Raw genomic sequence first — 21093 nt, forward strand, 5'->3', positions numbered from 1 at the left:
CAGCGCTCTTCATTGAGGCAACAATTCAGAAGTCCAGTTTCTATTAACGATTAATGATTAAGGGTGAATGTAGCCTATTAAAAGCCATGGAATCTTAATGCAGTTTCATCCCTGCATGAGCTTTTCTAAAATAATTTTCACGGAAAACATTTCATTTGAGTGACCTGACCCCAAACTTTCAAATTGTAGTGAGAGGATGTTCCCAGAGTAGGAAACAGACAGAAAAATAGTCCTAAAATGCAGCAGGATGCTCACACAATAGGCTAGATCCAGCATTTTCCTTTACCGCCCTGCTATCGTCTTCTGGTGTCGCTCCGATAACACGCCGGACTTCTGGGCGGGCTGCGTAAAAAAAATGGCAAAACACCATTTCTTGATACAGAGATTTCAAATTCCAGCGACGCACCCACTCCCAGTTAAATTAGATTGGACACCTGTTGCGATCATGTCTTTTAAATATCTAATTGCCAGTTTTACCAACAACTACCACAACACAGTATAGCAGTCATTGGAGCAGAAATGAGCGAGACACAAATCAATTTTAACTCAAATTTAGGCTACCTAATGTTTTATATTTTATATATATTTGGAGATACTCATTTTTTGTGACTTTTTTTTTGGAAGGGGGATTGGTGGGGTGTCGGTAAATCAGAGTAGGAGAGAGAAACGGGGCTGGAAGCTGCTGAGCATGCTTCGCCTTGCCACCATAGTAGCCAGAACTAAGTTTTCTAAGCTGATTAGCAGGAAGAAAGTGGATTTGATTCATCTTTTTCTGCCCACGCAAAAAGCCGGCTGTTGGAGATTTACTTGAAATCTAGCAGCACCAGCCCAACTCGTGTTGTCATATAAAATATTCAACCAGATGATATTTCATCATTAAAAAAGAAAAAGGAGCTTCAGGTTAGTTAGTTAGCAGGCAGCTTGAGCTTTCTGCATATTTCATCATTTGGCTGAAATTCGGTGATGAACTCATTTGAACTCTCACAGATAAAAAAAATTCAGATTTTTAAAAAGAAAAAAAGAGAGAAAAATGTCGCTGCAGACGACTGTTTGTTTTTCTCCCGTGAGTCTATTTGTTTTGGAGCTTGCTCTTGCAATATTTAATGATAGACAGATGATCATTTGGCGTCCAATCGTCCTTCTCTTGTAAATCTAAAAGAGTGTATCTAAAGTATAAGTTTAATCTATTCGAAATGAATTGAAACTAAATGGAAGAAGATGAACCTCAGTAATATCTGACTCAGTAACACCTGCAGTTTTCTGGCCAACCCTAAAAAAAACTGATGAAAACTGTTTTTGTGCATATTTAGTTCATTTTACATAGAAAAGGACCATGGTTTGTGACTCAGGGAAATCCAATCTATTGAATTCAGTACCCTCCCACATGATAGGGGCACTTTAAACCTCGTTTCCAAGTAGAATGTCGTATTCTGACTTTCTGTTGTTCAAGGGCATTTTTTCCCCCCTGCATTAATTCAACCTCATTTGCATAATGTATGGCTGCGGTGCTGGCAGGTTTGTGTCGGCCAAATGGGGCAACATTCTAGGGCCACAAGGTTTGAAACCTGCAGAACATCTGGACAGGATTAAAGCACAGTGCGGTGAATATGTTGCGGTTTCTGGTACTTTTCAAATCACCCATTGGATCCACAATGGTTGTTAAACGTTTATAGTGGCTTTCTAATATTAGGATCTTTGCTTCCAAGTTTTCTGGTTCATTGTTTTGGTTGAATTTTGGGTAGACAACTTTTATGGTGGTGCTATGACAGACTGTGGACCCCTGTTGTTGTGTATATATCTTTCAGTTTATATTTTTATTTCTCACATAATGACAATCATCTCACTTTCATAGTCTATATTTTACATTTTTATATTGTAATGGTATGAGTTTGCATATGAACAATATGGGGGGAAAAAGAGTCAATGGTCACAAAATGATTGTAAAATGTTGATACTTTTGGTTTTATTTTTTATAATGTTTTCAGGTTCTCAATAGTTGATTTAGCTGAATTTAAAATGGCTTCTTATTTTTTTGGACTCACAGCATAGAGATCAGCTCTGTAGGTAATGTCTAGCGTGCAGTCAATCAAATAAAGACTGACTTGCTAAACAAGCTTTCTACACGTCTCCCACATGTAGAGTGTAACCTGAGGCACTTTTGAGTCCCAGTCAAACTTGCTTCACAGACGTTACTTGCATTCTATTCGGTTGCTGAACAGGCTTTCAGAAAATGTTGTTTCTCAGAGATCATGGCCCCTAAAAACGCCCACACTTCACTCTTGAAAGAGGCTGGAAGGGAATATCTTGGGAGAGAAGATTCATGCAGACTAGTGTAAGCTAACTGGTGTACTCTCTCTTGAGCACAGATTTGAGTTTTGTTAACAAACTAAGTGCCAGTCTTATCATCTTAATCAAAAAATAACTATTCTCTTTATTTATTTTTTTCTGCACGTTGTATGTATAGAATTTAACCATTGGCGTACAATGTACAACATGCAAATAGAAAAATACTGCACCCACTTTGAATCCTGGGGCTTATAGTTAAGTTTGTTTTATTTAATGTGCTGCATGTATTTGAGGTTTAAATATCAACATAATACAGTGTAAACAACTGCGGTTGATATATTTTTAAAAAGATGACGATTTTCAATATAGGAACAATTGGATTACTGGAAAATTTATCCAATAGAAAAAAAATCTATTAAATTAGTGTCTGTTTAAACTCATTGGCTGCCATTGATGGCACTAGACTTCTGGGGTACTGTATTTGGAAATTAAATAATCAGGACGATATACTTTTGGGGGCGCAATCAGTTTGGAATCAGTGATAATGCTGTGTCCGGTTGCAACGAAGCAGGTTCACCACTTTCACTTGGAAGCTGGCAAGCGGGTGTGTGGGCCTGATTTGTAGCATATGACAACAAACACGGTCACGCCATGCGGCTCGTCAGGGAGGCTGAAGGCGTGAATGAAGGGAGGATGTTGTCTGTCAGCCAGCTGCAGGGAGGCAAGTGCCACGGTGCACCTCAACACGTTGAGGCCGCGGGGATCTCAGAGTACGCTAAATATATCATTTGCAACTGGTGGTGGTTTCTCGGTCATGGTGGCCGACCGTAGGGGGGGTGCTATAGTTGTAAAATAGCCCCCGAAATGTCAAAATAAAGCAGCTGTTTGGTTTGATATAGTTTATTGATATGATTTCTCAAAGATACTCACATCTTAGGTGGTTGTTTTTGCTGTTGTTGGCATGAGGCAGCTTGAAATGTTAGGATGTAAATAGTGTAGTGAAAGTTTTTGAGCTGCTTTTTGGAAGTGTGCAAGATGTGTCGTTTTGGTGGAGCATGTTTCATATGTAGGAGGAAAAGTTGAATGAAATAAGGAGTACTTGAGGTCAATTCATCATGTCAGGCCGATGTTTGAATAATCACTTCATGTGATGTCTAAATCTGTAAACATCATTGTCAAGTCAACTTCAATTTTAGGTTAGATGTATTGGTTTTTACTCATTCGTCCCAAACTCCTCTCAGAGAATTTGTCTAAAATATGCCAAATTTCATCAACATTCAAGTTCCAAGAATTTGGGTGGGCACAACATGGTGGTAAAAAATGGACTTGCCATCAAGCAGGAAATTGACAGCTGAACCCAATGTTTGTTTTTAGAATTTCATAACAGACCGTACCCCCTGTTTTTTTTTATGTTTTTTTTTTTTTTTGCTCCACAGGCCATAAGGTTACCCACCCTTAATTTGATATGTGAATATTACCTTTTCTTTGCGCGATGGACAAGCTTGTCAAACACATCTGGATGACGGTAGGGCTAATTGTCAACATGTGGGAAGTGCTCGGCGAGCATAAAGAAAGGTGGCGATATGTCATAACTTGTCAAAGCACATTAACATCAATGCTAAGTCTTAAATGATGGCGGAGCAGGGAGAGAGTCAGTAAATCCCATCTGGACTGCTGGGAATGGATGTAACAACACTGAAGAGCTGCCAGTCAACAGCGTAATCCCATTATCATTAAAGCTCACGTTTGAGTGCGTGAAGTGTTATTTATGACAAGTGTGGAAGATAGAGAAAAAAATTGTTAAGGTGTAGGTGTGGATGCTTTAAAAAGTGAGCATAGAGTGTCCTCCCATGGTGTAAAGCTTGTTGCATTCAAAGCCGCCGGACCTAACTATGGCTTGTAAGAGCCTCAGGCAATAGTCCACAATGGAGACTGAGTCAAAGGGTCATACCTCACTGTGACTCCTTGACACAAACCTGTAGGGATGGAGGACAATTTAAACTCTATAACAATTTAAATTCTACAAATTTGAATGAAACATTAAAGACAACGTCTTCATGTACTGAGCTAAGATACTATGGAGCTTACTTTTTTTTCTAAACAAAAACTTTAGTATTCCATTAACTCAAAAACTGCAATCGGGTCGTTTACTTAACCTTATTTAAAAAGTTACAATTGACAGTAGTGCAGCAGACCCTTCAAAACACCTCTGGTGATTAAATGTAAAGGCAAAATGTATTCAAACATTTTATTATTCAATTAACCTAAACTAACCAGTTTAGTCCTTAATGGCTTTGTTTACAGGCAATAATGCTTTCATGGTCTGGTTTTTGTACATTTTCCTCTTTGGTGCCAAGATGTAATTTGTCAACAATATAAAATACTATCATATAGAATAGATTGTTAACCTGTTTGTCTTTTGGACAGGAAAGTGACAGCTTGTGGTGGGATGCCTTTGCCACAGAGTTCTTTGAGGAAGATGCCACGCTCACGCTCTCCTTCTGCCTTGAGGATGGACCAAAGAGATACAGTAAGAACAATCTTTTGAATTTTCTCTAATGGGAAATCAGACATGTCATTTTTAGACGTTCTGAATTGGGTGTAAAATTATGCTTTTAGTTTTAAATATTACTTAATTGGTGCCCATTTTCAATCCATGAATAAATATATAGAATAACTCTTTTCTATAATTTAATGTTGCGATTAAAATTGGGTGGCATATCATTACTGTTTTGTTTTAAGACTCGCACTGTTCGCTCCCTAACTCTTATTGCAAGGTGGCTTCCTCTTTTCTTCCCATTCTTGCTATTTTTCGGTATTATTTCTTCTTTCGTTTTGTTTCAAACTCTGCTCTCACAATAAACTCAGTAGACCTGGTTTCCCAGCAAAGCAAAGTAACACTAGGGTTGATCATTTTGGGATCATAATTGGATATCATGTTCCCTGGTTCTCATCTGCATACTGGAGACACATTGACGCAGATAAGAACGCGACACTTGTATGTCTCGGCTAAGCAGTGGACGAGGTAGCATCTCCGCTTTGCTTTTCGCATGTCAATATAAAGAAAAAAAGAAAAAGAAATGTCCCTCAACGGCCTGAAGATGGAAACCTTGTTCCCCGGAGGAGTGCGCGCGGCGGCTTAGCATCAGCCAAAGCGCCGATGACTCACTGGCGCTCACCGGCTCAGTAAATTGACAAACAGCAATTGTGCGATTTCAACTAATTCAAAATGATTCATTTTTTTAGATGTGGGGGGGAAAAGAAGTTAGGAGCTAGTCTGCATCTAAAGAAAAACAAAGATAGCCAAAAAAAACAAGATTTTAAAAAAATCAGATAGAAAAATCCGACTGAATGCAGCAGTGGTCATTCACTACCAACCCTCTCTGTTCAAATGGATTGGGCATAGGTTCCTGTCAATGGCAGCCAGTTGGTGAAGCAGGCAATAGAAAAACTACTCAATAGCATATTATCCAGTCCCCGTTTTAGCCTTCCTCATCTTGCTTTTAGACAATTTGGGGGCCTGCATTATCTCCCTTAAGTCGTAATAGAGCACATTAAAGTCTTTTAACAGCCATGACGTGTTATTGCTTTGTTCCTGCTAATATTTTTAATGCCTGCTTGAGTGTCAAAAATTGGCCTGTCGGGAGGGTGTGAGGAGCGTTTTGTTTACGCCAAACAACTCACGATCAGACAATTATCGTGTGCCGTGGCAACTATTCAACGCGCGCATAATTACGCCTCCGCCCTCTAGTCGCCACCACGGCCTTCGTCCGACTGGAAGCATCTGATGAAAGTGTTGTGATGCAACCAAAGAGCAACGCTGGTTTACCCCCAGAAGAGAACAATGTTGTCAAATGTGTTTTCACGCAACCGTTGCCACAGGAAGATGACCACTTATTAGTAGTCTGTAGAATTTAAGTTCTGTGATTGGTCGGCCACCAATTGGGGGTGTCCCCCGCCTGGTGCTCATAGTGGTCTGGGATAGGCTCTAGCACTCGCGTGTGATCCATGTGAGGATGAGCAATTAATTTTGGCAGCCTACTTGGAACACATAAGGATGAAATCGAAATTACGACGTGGACGTATTTCACCCGATACAAGATTTAATGCATGTGCTGTTGTTTATCAGCTTTGTATAGCATAAAAATATGATGTTTTGCACAGTCGTGTGTTTGAAAGAAAGGTGTTTGGGGCGGGGGCGGTGTCGGGAGGTGAACGCCGCCATCCGACTCCCTTTCTGCCGAATTAAAGGATTGACAGCGGCGAGCGTTTCGGAGTGGGGAGCTGTTTCTATTCAATCGGCTGGTGGTGTGTGTATGCGTGTGTGTTGGAGGGTAAGAGAGAGGGTTTTTTTTAAGTAGAGGTGGTTGTGGGGGGATTTTAAGTGCACGGCGTGATTGACAGGTGGGATGATGCCGCGGCGGCGGCTCAGCTGCAGAGCGGAGATGTAAACCCCCCACCCCTTCCCTTGCTTTTTGATTGACAGCTGAGCCTCGTTCACTACCAGAGTCGGAAGATTCTGAAGGGGGGGGGGGGTCCTCAAATAACATTACCAATTCCTAATATTTCTGGTTCTGGATAGAGCGAGGGTCCAGAGTCTTGTTTGACTCTTCTTATCATTTCATGATAGTAATCTTGTGTTAGTTATAGCAGTTGTCTCTTGACAAAATGTTGAGGGAAAGCAACAATGGCAGATCTACTAACGTCTGACTAATATATAGATAAAAGTGCAGAAAAAAAAAGATCAGTTTAATATTATGAATGATGGAGTTGCAAGATTTTGCTTCGTTGCAAGTTGTAATATTTTATATATATATATATATATATATATATATATATATATATATATATATATATATATATATATATATATATATATATATATATATATATATATATATATATATATATATATATATATATATATATATATATATATATATATATATATATATATATATATATATATATATATATATACATATATATATATATATATATATATATATATATATATATATATATATATATATATATATATATATATATATATATATATATATATATATATATATATATATATATATATATATATATATATATATATATATATATATATATATATATATATATATATATATATATATATATATATATATATATATATATATATATATATATATATATATATATATATATATATATATATATATATATATATATATACACTAAGTATTTCAGTAGCTTTCTAGAACAATTGCAACTTCCTCATTCATAACAAACTGAACTTTTTCTGTCTGCACTTTTTTTTTTTTATAATGAGACCAAATTAACAAAAGTACTGTAGATAAAATAAAAACCCTCTTGATTTGACCTACTTTCATTCGTTCATTCATCTTCGCTATCGCCAATGCTTATGAGGAGTCCCGGAGGTGCTGGAGTCTTTCCCAGCTGGCTATTGGTAGGAAGCGAGGTACCCCTAAGCTGCCTGGCAGCCAATTAATATAAAGATGTCTGGTTGGACAACCTTCAACGTCAAACCCCTTCTAGTTTATGAAATCTCAATGATGCATACAATTAAGAATCCATTGTTTTCCTGCGCTGCTATAAACTTTTAAGATGACATGAAAAGAACTAACCTTTGACCTCAATTAGATTGCTACCTTACGCCGCACATGATTGAAAATCAATAGTGTTCTTGCTTTGTGGCGGAACAGTTCATCCAATCTGAGTTAAAAATGGCGACAGACAAATCCATGGAGTCTCTTTTTTGGAAATCATTAAATGGTGTGATATTAAATAACAAATAACAATAGAATATAAAGTTAAATTGATTTTTTGGGAACACTAAATTTCTTAAAATTAAACATCAAATTATTGTAAAAAAAGCCACAGAATTACAACAAAGAGTAAACACAATACATACTGTCAACAATCAGACATAAATACAGTGTAAAGTGCTAATTTAAAATATACTTTCCATTGAAACACAAAACAAAAATAAATAAATTTAATTGGAAATGAATGACCACTATTTTCACAACCCATCTTACAATTTTTAATCATATTTTTTTTGTAATTCGTATTTATTTGATAATGAGAGCGACTCACGGTAAGTTTGCCATTTCGTCCTCCCCCACCACACACACATACACACACACACTCCTAATTTAATGTGACTTGCACGACCGTATGACGTCCACAGCCCGGGCTCGTTTCCGCTGTGTCCCGCTCGGCCTCTCGGTGGCGTCTTTTCCGGCCAATTAAACAAGTGAGCTCCACGGCGAGGAGCCTTGTCACTGACACAAATCTCCCAAGTGAATTAGTGCGTGAAAAGAGAAAGAGCGGCAAAAAGAGAAATCACACGCCTTCCAAAGCCTTCGTTCTCTTCCTCGTTCGGCTTTCTGCGACTTTTCTCAGCCATCTGGAGTGAAAAAATATTTAAGCCACGCAAAGTAGTGTGAATGCGCTTGGCTAACTTTGTTCATATCACAAGTTCTATAAGTTCTCATCACTGTGTGGAAAATCTGCAACAAAGTGCTTATATGGTTGAAGGTGTGGCAAAAGTGTGGGTGTCGAAACAATGATGCTTTTGCTTCACACGTCTCTTGCGCCACCTGTCATGAAATCTCTGTACATCAAGAATTTGGGATTCAACCGGCTTGAAACATTTAGTCAATTTTGGATCTTGAACATACGCCAAATATGTTCATGAGTCAAAATTGATTGATTTTGCAACCAACAGCTTTGGTAATTACTCGTGTTGTTTCGAAACAGCATAAAACACATAATTAATGGCGTATTATAAGAAATAAAGCAAAAATGATGTGAAATATGTACTTTTCGAGATGTAGTTTTCAACTGCTGCTCCACCAACCCAAGAGGGCTTCCCACTATGCACGTTGCCGTAATATAAAGTCTTCGCCCTTAAGCCCTTCTCAAGATGATGATTTACTTCAGTTGTTTGGCGTCCAATCATCCTTCTGCTGTGAATTTAAATGAGTTTATCAGTGGTAGACGTCCAATCTATTTGAAGAGGGAGTGTGACAGCCGACAAAGGAACTTTCATTCTGTCAATGCCAGACAATACGAAGCAGTTTCTGACCAAGCCATGATATTAATGTATTTATAGTCAAGTGGATATGCATTAATTTAGTATTAAAAGAAAACAAAGTTGTTGTTTTTTTAATTGGCATAGCCAGTTGTCAAAATTGGTTTAACACTAGTTACGGCTCTTAAACCTTCCAATTACTAAGGTCAAACTACTTGACCCACCTCATTTATGCTATTATACATGTACCAGTCTAAATAGAAAGGACCTAGGAAGAGTTTTACACCCCAAGCTTGAGAACTGCAAAGCAGAGTTGTCCACCACTAGGACACTTTTCTGCCCCATCTTCAATTCCACATTGTGCTGTGGGAACAGTTGAAACGCGTTCCACAATCGTGGTAATGTGTGACCGTTTCCAAACGCGACGATGCATGCTTATAAACACACATTTGCATTTTAAAACATCTGGGCCAAGTAGTCCCGCGCGGTCCGTTACCGAACAAATCTGCCATTTAGTTTTTGTCCCGTTCTTTCTTTCTTTCTTTTTTTTCTTTTTCCTTTTTTTTTTTTTTTTTTTTTTTGCACCAATGTAATTTAGACACAGCGCTTTTTACAGCGACAAACAAGGTGCTCATGAAAAAATGACACGCAAAGTGCAGTGCTGGGCTTTTAACAGTAGGAAGACTCTGGCGGAAGGTCAGCGAGGCGAGCGCGCCGAGAGGAGAGCCGGATAAATAATGAATACCAGCTTCATCTGCAAAGCGGCTGGACGGACTGACGGACAGATAGATGCATGGCAACACATTCACCTAGCAAAGATGCACACACCGACAGGAAGGGCCGCGATACACAAACACACACACACTCACAGTTATTGACATGAAGAAGAAAAATCCATATTTATATATAATACAGTGTGCTGGAGACCCATCAGTCTCTCTGGTCCGCACAAGGCTTACTTAAGGCATGAAATGTTTATGTGGACCATTTTAAGAAACACACTCACACATGCAAATCAAACTCTGGACTTTTATGTATTTTCTTGTTTTTTGTTTACATCTAAAAACTTCCCCCAAAATATTGTAATATAATATATGGCTTAGAAAGAAATGTTATGTGGATATAGTGGCTTTTGATGGGTTTCACAGCAGCAGGTGGCAAGTTTTACATTTTAAGATTTCAAGTAGTCATTTTTGCATCTGGGTACCGATTTCAGACATGTGGCAGTGTGATATTGGTTGATACTTTTTTGCTTTTATTTATTGTTTTCTTTTAACCAAATTACATTGTTATCTTGTCTTCATCGGACACTCCTTAACCCATTGTCTGCCATTAACAGACAAATAATAGGATTGCAAAACTTGCTTGGTGTATTTAAAGAAAGGGTTTGAGTTTTAAAATGTATCTTTAATCTGGGTTTGGATTTCAAATTTGCATGCCTGGATTACCATTTTTGAAATTAGTGTGGAATCCAAAATTTTGGTAAACCTTATTTACAGTTTTTCGTAGAAAACCTAGGGTTTCAAAACCAGAGATTTTAGAGTCTCAAACGTCAGTTTTGCTTGCAAGGGGGAGTTTGTAATTGGAATCTGAAGTTTTCAAGTCGTGTATTATGAGGGTTTCAAGCTCAGGTTCAGCCCATTCATGTGTGCGCGCCTTGATTTACAGTGTTGCTTCCTTGAAGGTTATGTTGACTTGCGTCGCTGTGGTTACCGTAATGACTCACACCGTTGACCCTGTCATAGGTTCAGACAGAGGTTATTGTTTTTTATTTTATTTTTTTCAAGCATCCTGGGAAGGAGATGGACCAGTTCATCACCTAAATGAACACACACAGATGAAAGGCCCAACACCCCTCCTCTTTAAATAGTTAGGTGGTCTTTTCACCAGGTATCATTGCCCATTTCAGATTAGAGCTTGATTATCAGAGGCCAAACAGAGCCCTGCTCATTATCATTGACTCAGAGTCTCTGGAAATGTGTGTGTTTGTGTGCGTGCATGCAGTTGTGTTGCCGGCATCGAACCACACAGCGTGGGGACGGCTTGTCACAGCGGTCCTTCGCAATGACTGTTTTATGGGAAAAGTGATACACGGTGTTAGTGTTTGGGTGGTGCTGATGTTAGGTTATCAGGAGTGGGGGCTATGGAGAGGCGTGGGTCTATGTCTCGTGTTTCCCTGGGGGTTAGTGCAAAGCCCCCCCACACCGCACGTCTGTTGAATTATGGATGGAGGTGAAGAGGGGATGAGGGCTGGCCTCAAGGGGACTCCCCCACCCCCGTTTACCTTACCTCCGTCCTCTGTTCTACCCCCATCCTCATTTCTCGGTCATGTTTTTCACCCTCTCTTGTCCCTTCCTTTCGCCAACAGTGGTCACTCGGCTGAAACCAGTCACGCTTAATGACAAAAAATGCCCTAAAAATAGTTTACACAGACACATCAGTTTTATGATAGATCCAAGAATGTTGAATGTCAAGAAATCTGACCATTGCTTTTTGCTTTACTTCATTGGGCATTATGCTGCTCCCTTTGTTGCGTCCATTGGTGAATGGCCACCAAGGGGCAGTATATTCAACCATTTCACTGATTGTGTTTTAAATATAGTCACTGTCAATGGGAGTAAATTAATTATATCTAATACACGGATAGTTTTTTTTTTTTTGTAAAAAAAAAAAAAACAATGGGTGCACCTTATAGACTATGATTTCTAGCCCAAAAAGGCAGTATTTAAAACACATAATAAAATAATCAGTGAAAATATGTAATGTAGATTTTTTTATATCACAAATGAGCAAAAATAGGCATCAGAGTAAAATAACCCATGAGGCTGATTTTGATCTGGAATGTTACTAATACACAACAATACGTTTCAAAGGGTTAAGTCAGAAATACAAATAAGAATTTGAAGTCTGATTCTATAATATGGGTTTAATCCATAGTTGCTGTGTTCATTTTCAAGCAGAAAAATGATGGCACCTTTTTACTGGTTTCTACCAAGTCGTCTCGCTTAGAAGTCGAAAGAAGTGTTTCTTCAATAACTTGTTCTTCACTACTTTCATTTTGATCTTGTTTTTCATGTTCATGCCTTTGAGTCAAGGGTTTAGTGACTTTAGTCCATCCCAATGTTTTTCTAATGGTCGAACCTTTTATCTGACACGACCCACTCATGCCTGTGAAAACTCGACACAATTAAAGTACCTCCTCATGTAAAGGATTTACGGAATAATTCCTCGATTCACAGACTAATTCCTTGCCACTCTAAGATTAAATTGACTTTTTCTGAGCCTATATTGAAGTCTTAAAAAGACATTTTTGCTTTGAAAACTTCCTGGATTGGTAAAAACAAAACAAAAATTCAGATATATTTTAGGTGATCCTTATTTTTACGGTAGTGTGTAACTGGGTTGGGTGACCAGCATTTGAAAAGTAGATTTTGAAACATCCGCATTGCACAGCATGATGTGACATCATTCTAGGGTCATATCAGTGCGCCACTGTTTTACTCTTTTACTGTTTAATTTAATTTTTAAGATGAGTGTTGATGAATTTTGTTAATTCCGATGGTCTAGATTGGAACGGAATCAAAATTTTGTGTAAACAAGGAAATGAAGTGAAAGCACGGTTGTTTTTGCATGGCGGTAGGTAGCGGCAATGTTGTTGAACTGACAAAAAACATACGACGCCAGCTTTGATGACAGGAAGTATGCAGAGAGGACGACCAGAGATGGAATTAAACTTTTATGACCTATGAATATTTCATGTTCTGGGCAGTGATTCCTCACATTCTGGTGTGTATGTGTGTGTGCGAGTGTAGGGGAAAAAGCCCACGACTTGTGAGCATTACTCTAGAGTTGGTTTTTATCTACGTTGCAAAGATTTTGGAAATTCTGCTGCTGAAGCTAGTTTAACTTAAGATCATGAAATTTGGAATACCTGTCTATATGAATAGAAAAAAAATCTTTAAAGGTGAGCTATTTTGACAGGAACCATGGTTGCTTTAATGATCGTCTATATTTACTCTTTGATGATTGGCCCATAAAATTTGGGAAAAGAAAAGATCACAGACATTGAAAATCTGACATTTCGGTAAGCCACTTAATTTGACTAATGGTTTTTAACAATAATTTTTGTTTGATTGAAACGTAAACTTAGCGCTCAATTGCAAGATTGCAATTTCCATTCATGCACAAAAGTGATGAGCAGGTTTGATGGCTTGCCCAGAGAGAGGTCAAACATTTAACTAGAGTCAACTTGGTCATTTCTACAATGAAACCGGGAAAAGCCCCCAAACCCCCATCACCTCATTCAAGCTGCGATTATAGAATCGGCTCAATAGATGATCGAGCAGGGGCCGATCAATATGTCAGTTCGGTTTTCATCTGTGCCAGTCTCGTCTTCCCGATCATCAACACTGGCAAACGCCGAAGGCTAATCATCGATTGCGATAGTATTTTTAGCTTAGCATATTGATCACGGGCCACACTGTAGGTCGAACAGTGCACCGGGTTTGCACACAACGGCTCACTGGAAAGAAATCGATAGACTTGATCCACTCTGTTGTTCCTGTTCCTATAATGTGTTTGCTTATGAGTCGATGCTTGTCATTAGCTATCATGTTGTTAACTACATGTTATATGTACATATTCATCTTTACTGGCCCGCAAATTGTATGTTTCTGGAATAACACTCCAAATTTTACTTTCAAAAAGACTCCCCCATGCTTTACGGTGGCAGTCTTGCAAATTACAAATACATGTCATAATTAACACAAACAGTGAGCTTTTGGAAATTCCGTCATATTTGATGACAATTGTAATATTATTTTCCGTGTATTAGAGAATGTACTGAATGCCATTTGATGTTCTTCATGCATGTGGGTGTGCTTGTTGTTTGCCCAGTAGCCTTTCCACTCCCTCTGTGCATCATTACCACTCTAAATGTATATATCCTCTATATATGTACCTATGTGTATGTTTGTGTGGGCTGCTCGAAGTCTTGTAGTGTTAACAATGGCCTTTGCACCTTTTATGATGGCTTATGTCCATGTATCGTGTAAAAAAAAAAAGGAGGAGGGGAGTTTACCATAACATATGCAGTCCACAAAACAGCACTTGACAAAAAGGAGTTAGGTATTGTCAAGATTTTCTTAAATGGTGCTTAACTACAAATACGGGATTGAATCCCCTTTTCTATGCTCATCATCCTCTAACTCTTTTGAAAAAAAAAATATATATACATATGTACATATACATGTACACATACATATACATATATACACATACATACACATGTAAACATACATATACACATACATATGCATACATATATACATACATATACACATACATATGCATACATATATACATACATACATGTATATACATACATATACACATACATATGCATACATATATACATACATACATGTATATACATACATATACACATACATATGCATACATATATACATACATGTATATACATACATATACACAGATTTTGTTTGAGTGTCAGAAATTTAGAAACAAATATACATAGGCTGAACATACGGTTTTAGCTAAATTTGATTAAGTTGTCAGATGTGTAAACAACTTTAGCGTATGGTCCAAATATCCTTTGGGGGAAAAACAGGCTTCTTTGTAAATGATAGCTATTTTTTGGCAGTGTAACTGTGTTTGCATGTATTTAGTTTGTGTGTGCACACGTCACACACTGAATGTACAACCATTTGTGTAGCATGCATGTGTGTGTGGCAATGCATGTGCCAGTAACCCTTCTTTATTCGAAGCGCAAGCAAAAAAATATAAGCACTCCTGACGTCTTTTCTGGCTGGCTGACGTTGCTGGCAGGAGTCCTGGGCCCCGCCGGTGATAAGGTGGAGCGTAGGGAGGGGGGGAATTGTGGGGAACAATCTCCGCAAAGTGGCGTGAATTAATGCGACTAATTAACACAGCGTTAATTATTTGTAAATTGCATGTTTGGATACACATTACTTGAGAGGCATATGCCGCTCGTTGTCTTCCCTCCTGAGCCGGTGCCAGTTAACGCGCATCTCTGAAGGCGAGCCAACCAACCAATCAACCAGGGAAGGACTACACAGAAAGTGAGATGTACTGTACCAGTCTAATTAGCAACATTTACAGGGGTGTCCTGAGATATGAGTTGAAACATTCTACTACACTGTTAAAATTAATGAAAACATAATGAAACTAGCAACGTCAATGACGGCCAAGGAACTAAAAAAAAGTTCTTCCTTTAAACTCAATTTTGCAAGTTAATATTTGAGGCGATTGCAATACTATAAATGTATATACAGTATTGCAAGTTTTTTTTTTCTTCTGCTACTTCATTTTGTAACAATTGGCACTAAATGCTGCAAAATCCTGATTATCAGAGATCACCATTGACACATTACTAAGATCTTCAAAATGAAGTCCATATGTTGACCTTCTTTCCCTGTTTGGACTTGGATGAGTTTTCTTGCATTCATTATACCTGCATTATATGAACATGCCATCATTGGGTACTCAAAATTGTCCAAACTGTTTGTATGTGCTTTGAAAGTCACAGGCGACCAGTGAAGACCTCTCACTTTAATACCAAACTGATTTCAGGTATCTTGGGGACGAGGGTGACCGAGAGGGATTTCAAACTGCCTCATTTAAAGTTGGCTGAGTTGGCGTCTTTATTGATCTGGCCAGCGAGCAGCCGTTTCAGTGGTTCCGTCAGATGTAAAAGCAGTCACGAATGGACGTCAGCTAAATTGTCAACAGTCTGTATGCTTTACAAGGGACCCCAAGCTGCTCGTTATTCAGTCGAGCCGGCTCCAATGTAAATAAAAACTCTGAGCTGAGCCAAGAGAGGACGGCAACTCTTGAAACGATCTCAACGTGGCCGCCATTACTCGCCATCTATCACTCTGTCACCTAGGGCGACGCGTGCTGGGTTTGATTGGGACGCCTTTTTTGGCAAGACGAACCCTAGGCCTCGCTCCACCTTTCCGCTGCGCGCTCTCCCTCCCTCACTTGCTTGCTGACAGCCCTTATTTTTTTTTCATCTTCCCTCCTTCTACCACTCCCTCTCTCCATCTTTCATCCCCCCCTCCCTCCTTACCTCTTTTCCACCCCCGTCAGAGCTCCTGCTCATTAGCAGTCAGCTCCACAGCAAGACGTACTTTGTTTTGCAGTGCGGGACGAGTGAGGGTAGAAGAGAGAGAGTGAGAGAGAGAGAGACGGAGAGTGAGGAGTCCAATTGCTGCTCACGTTGCCAACACTGTATGTGTTATTTAGCCATGCCTGACTGTATTGAGTTGGAAAAACATGCCATTCATGGCTATTCACAGACACACACACACACACATTACACTTTCTTTCACAAGAAAAATAGGTAAATTGAATTCTTCTGTTCTGGAGTCAAACTGTAATCGAGCCTAAAGCTTTTAAGTGATGTTGGAGCTCATCACTTATGTTTACATGTGAGTCTGTGTCACCGGATTTTAAGTATCTATTGGTTTTTTTTACACCATTTTAAACAAAGCTATCCTGATGAATTAAGCCAGTGTGTTAAAACTTGAAAACAAATGAATATATTTTGAAACCTGATCATTTTTTACACTCTTGGACCAAAGTGCATAGGCTCTCATGCTTATGAAAATGCCATCATTTTTTAATTAAATGAGATATTCTTTTAGTGTACCAATATTTATTATTTAGCATTGGATCTATATTGTTTAAAAAGATTTCTGCTCCCTCTGCCGCAGCGATTGGCCGGACGCTGATCCCTCGCTACTTCAGCACGGTCTTTGAGGGCGGTGTCAGCGAGCTGCGCTACATCCTCAAACACTCCAAGGAATCTTTCCACAACTCGTGCATCACGTTGGACTGCGACCAGTGCACCATGGTCACCCAGCACGGCAAACCCATGTTCACCAAGGTACAATCAAGCCCATTTTTTTGCATACACTTAGGTCATAATCAACTTAATGCAGAGATTAGCTGTAAACACATTCGGCCTCTAAGGTCCTATGAAATGATCACCAGATCAGAATATGTAAATGACTGCACTTCTGAAATTTTACATTTGAAAACCAAATTAGCCACTTTATAGTTATTACATCCAAAACAATGCAGAAACGTCCACTTTTTCTCTCAGAAATTCACAACCATAACTCTCACCATTAGCTTTCTAGAGCTGAACTAGCTAATACGTGATTACAGATTGACAGAACGATTACAAGGCAACAATGATTTTAAAATAAAAACCTATGGATAGCACACGAGAAGACTCCAAAAATCCACAGCTCATTCTGGGTGTGACATCATCATTTACTTGGTGATTATCTGAGGTAATAGCAAAGGCAGCTGAGAAAGGAAAACTAATTAAGATCCATATTTATGAAGCTTTTTCTGTCACTATTTTTGTCAAAAATATGGTGTGTTATCATTTAAAGTCACTTGTTGTTAGCATTTCGTAACACCTTTGAAATAGGAATTATTTTTAGTCTCCTGCTGTTAAAAATTGGAGGCGACAAAAAAGGCTTGTTTAAGTATCTGTAAAAAAAGCTGAAGCACAAAAGGCTGTTATTTTCTGTGTTTCACTATGCTGCTGTCTTAATTCACAGCTGCATATTATTAATATACAAATAAAAGAGGCCTTGTCAGGCATTCAATTTTGATTTATGGGAGAAACAATATTTTCCCAGGGGCAAAATTGCATTGCACTTCAATTAAAAACACTTTGCCCACACCCGTTTTTCTTTTTTTTTTTTACAGATATTACATAAAATGGACATAATGGGCATACATGTCTCCTTTAAAGCAAAATGCCAGACTGTCTCTCATCAGGCAACGGTTCATGAGTACTTTTTATTTTTAGCTTTATTCATAATTGACATGCCATATCTTTTTTGGTTGGTCTTATTATGATAATTTTGCCAAACTAGTCCACTTTTACTAAATACAATTGGCTTAATTATTAGAATTGTGGTGTTACAGCTCAGATTGGAAAAAGAAAAAACGCTGACATCCAGTGAAATTTTTAGTTATGGCCTTTTGAAACTTTTAGGTGTGGAGCTTCATATTATTATTGTTATTATTATTATCTGAAACTGGCTTCAGGGCTCAACTCCCCACCCCAAAAAAAAGAAGCTGTGCTGTCATGCATAAACATGAGCATGAACTGCTTTTTGTTTTCGAGTAGCCCAGAAAATGGGTATTTATTTAGCCAGAGTATTACATGGACGCAGCAATTTTAAGACGTGCTCTTATGATAAATAACACAATACATAACATTACAAGTCTGATACGGTTGAGGTGCCCCGGGCCCTGGTCAACACAAAGCTATGTTGTTCTGTCGGCCCTATTTCTTTGGCTCTTTTCATCTGGCTCTAAATTGGATGAGAATAATTAATTTATTAGGAAAAAGAAAAAAAGAAAAGAAGAATTCCAATAAGGGAGCGTGTTCTCCCTCAGCTCCCAGCAGCACCGCCGAGCCTCGCAGCTCCGGAGGCCCGAATCTCAATCAGCTCTGCTTCGCCTCAGCCACCCCCCCCCCCCCCCTATATCCCCCCCATACCCCCACACCATCCCTACCTCAACACCCCCTTCTCTCATCCCCTTGCCTCACTCGCTCGCTCATTCTCCGTTTGCTTTCTCCTCCACCGTTCTTCCTCTCATCCCACCCCTCCGCCTACACCCCAACCCCCCGCGCGCACCCTCGACACACACACACACACACACAGGCACACACACACACGCACAGGCACGAACACACATGCATCCTTCATCCCTAGAGAAATCATCCCCAGCTCCCATCTCACTCTCTCCTCCGCCTTCTCCCTCTTTCTCTCGCCCGTTCTCGCTGTCTGTCTCTTTCTTTGAATGTCTCTCGCCCACAATTCCACATTAATGGCATGCATGCTTTTTGAGGTTTATTAAAATTCACACCGCCTTGTTTTTTTTTTTTTTTTTTTTGTCTTTTTTTTCATACAGTAATAGCTACTTTTGCATTGCTACCATTTTTCGGAGGGACTCCTGATACCGATGCCAATACTCACTGTATTTTTTTTTTATTCTAAGTTTTTTTGATACTCACTGAATGTAAAGTAATTATCTGCCAATGATGGCACTAGATTTCCAATACATTTGAAGTAAATGAAGAACTTACCGCGGTGGAGGCCAGGGCAGTAAATTAGATTAGTATTCATATGCCATTTTTGGTGTTAGTTTGTCTTAAAACTCACACTAAATTAGTTTCCTGTAATTCCAATATTTTTCCATGAGAGGATTTTACACAAAACTTTACTTCAGTCAACATCCTATTTTTTGATTGGGGTGTGGTCACATTTTCACAAAAAAACAGTTTTACATTGACTTTGTAGTCATGAAAGTGGTGAAGTAGTAGTAGTTAAATTTCAAAAGCATTACAAACATTATATTTATGTAATATGAAACAAGGGGATTATATTAATTAATCCACCCAAAAATTAGCACCCATGTTTGAAGTGTTATGCTCTGTGTTATGTTTTCATCACTTTACAGGAGACCTCTGTAGTTCTCATAAACTTCCACTTTTCTGCCATTTCGGTAAACTTTTTGTAATTTGTATTCGGCGCCAATGTTTGGCATCATCCAAATTGATTTAACGGCACTGGGCTCGCGTGTCACTAATTGATTGAGCACCGTCGTGTTGTCCTTTGGCACTCCTCGGCGTCGTAGATGCCCTCGTATCAGCGCCGCCGCGTGCAAGATTTATGACCCCTTCGCTTCTAAATCAATGGGGAGGGGAGGGGGTGCGCTCCGCAAGGGGGCTCTGACCGTTTAATGGAGCACTTTTTAATTTGGGGGAATTCTCCCTCAGCTTCTGAACCATCTATTTGTTGTGAGATAAATTGATCGGAGAGCATTGTGCATTAGCCCCTGACAAAAATATATGGGCGTGTGATGTAATCCATGCTGAATTTTGGACACACAAAAAAACTTGCATTTAGGGGCGTGATGTATCTGCTTAAAATTGCCAGCAAGACAAATTTCAACAGCTTTATTACACAGGCAATTATTCTGATTTAAGCTGTGTGGCTATTTATTGATGGTGAGCGCCAAGCCAGCTATGCTAACAACACGTAAAATTCAAATGGACAAATGTAGACCTGTGTGCTACTCGATATAAGAGTTTTTGGACTTTTTGCTACAAATAATTTCATGTTTATAAAGCTTTGTCATACTCAATGTTGCAATACCGCTATTACCTTAACTGTATATATATACAGTTATGTTTAATAAGGTAGATGAAGAATTCAATAATAATTTAAAAATGTCAAGGGTCAATGATCTTTTGTAGGTAATTGCAGGTGTTTTTTTTTATCTTTTAGAGGTTTGACAACCTTGTCCTTTCATTATTTCTCTTGGGGATTACAATGTTTATCCCCATTTTTTTACAGTGTAAAAGTGTGAAGTTGCTGCCATACAGATGAAAAACATCGCTGAGGATCATACAAGTGATTATTAGCTCGGGTTACTAAAAATATGCAAAAAAAAAAATTGCTGCCAGCTACGAAGTCTTATTTTTCTCTGTGTGTGGGCCTCCTGTTGAGCAACCTTGCTTTCCTGTAAAAGGGAAAAGAGTAAACGTAAAAGTGTATAATCCTGTGAGGCTGTTTTGATGCCCAAGACAAAAGAAGTTCAGGTCAGGGAGAGTTGCCAATTAGGCAAGCGAGAGAGAGCAAGAAAGAAAGAGTGAGAGAGACATAGGGGGAGAGAGA

At 38.8% G+C, this 21093-nt stretch overlaps 1 protein-coding gene across 2 annotated transcripts in view; it reads left to right on the plus strand.

Annotated features, from left to right (window-relative positions):
* ldb2a (LIM domain binding 2a) overlaps positions 1 to 21093 on the plus strand; it is a 53320-nt gene that overhangs the window by 18152 nt on the left and 14075 nt on the right. For both annotated transcript variants that reach the window (XM_077733119.1, XM_077733120.1), the window contains exons 5-6: positions 4714 to 4816; positions 17095 to 17267. In XM_077733119.1, the coding sequence (XP_077589245.1) occupies positions 4714 to 4816; positions 17095 to 17267 (276 nt within the window). The remainder of the gene's footprint in view (positions 1 to 4713; positions 4817 to 17094; positions 17268 to 21093) is intronic.

This window comes from Stigmatopora nigra, chromosome 14 (genome assembly GCF_051989575.1).
Source record: "Stigmatopora nigra isolate UIUO_SnigA chromosome 14, RoL_Snig_1.1, whole genome shotgun sequence".
NCBI classification, from domain to species: Eukaryota; Metazoa; Chordata; class Actinopteri; order Syngnathiformes; family Syngnathidae; genus Stigmatopora; species Stigmatopora nigra.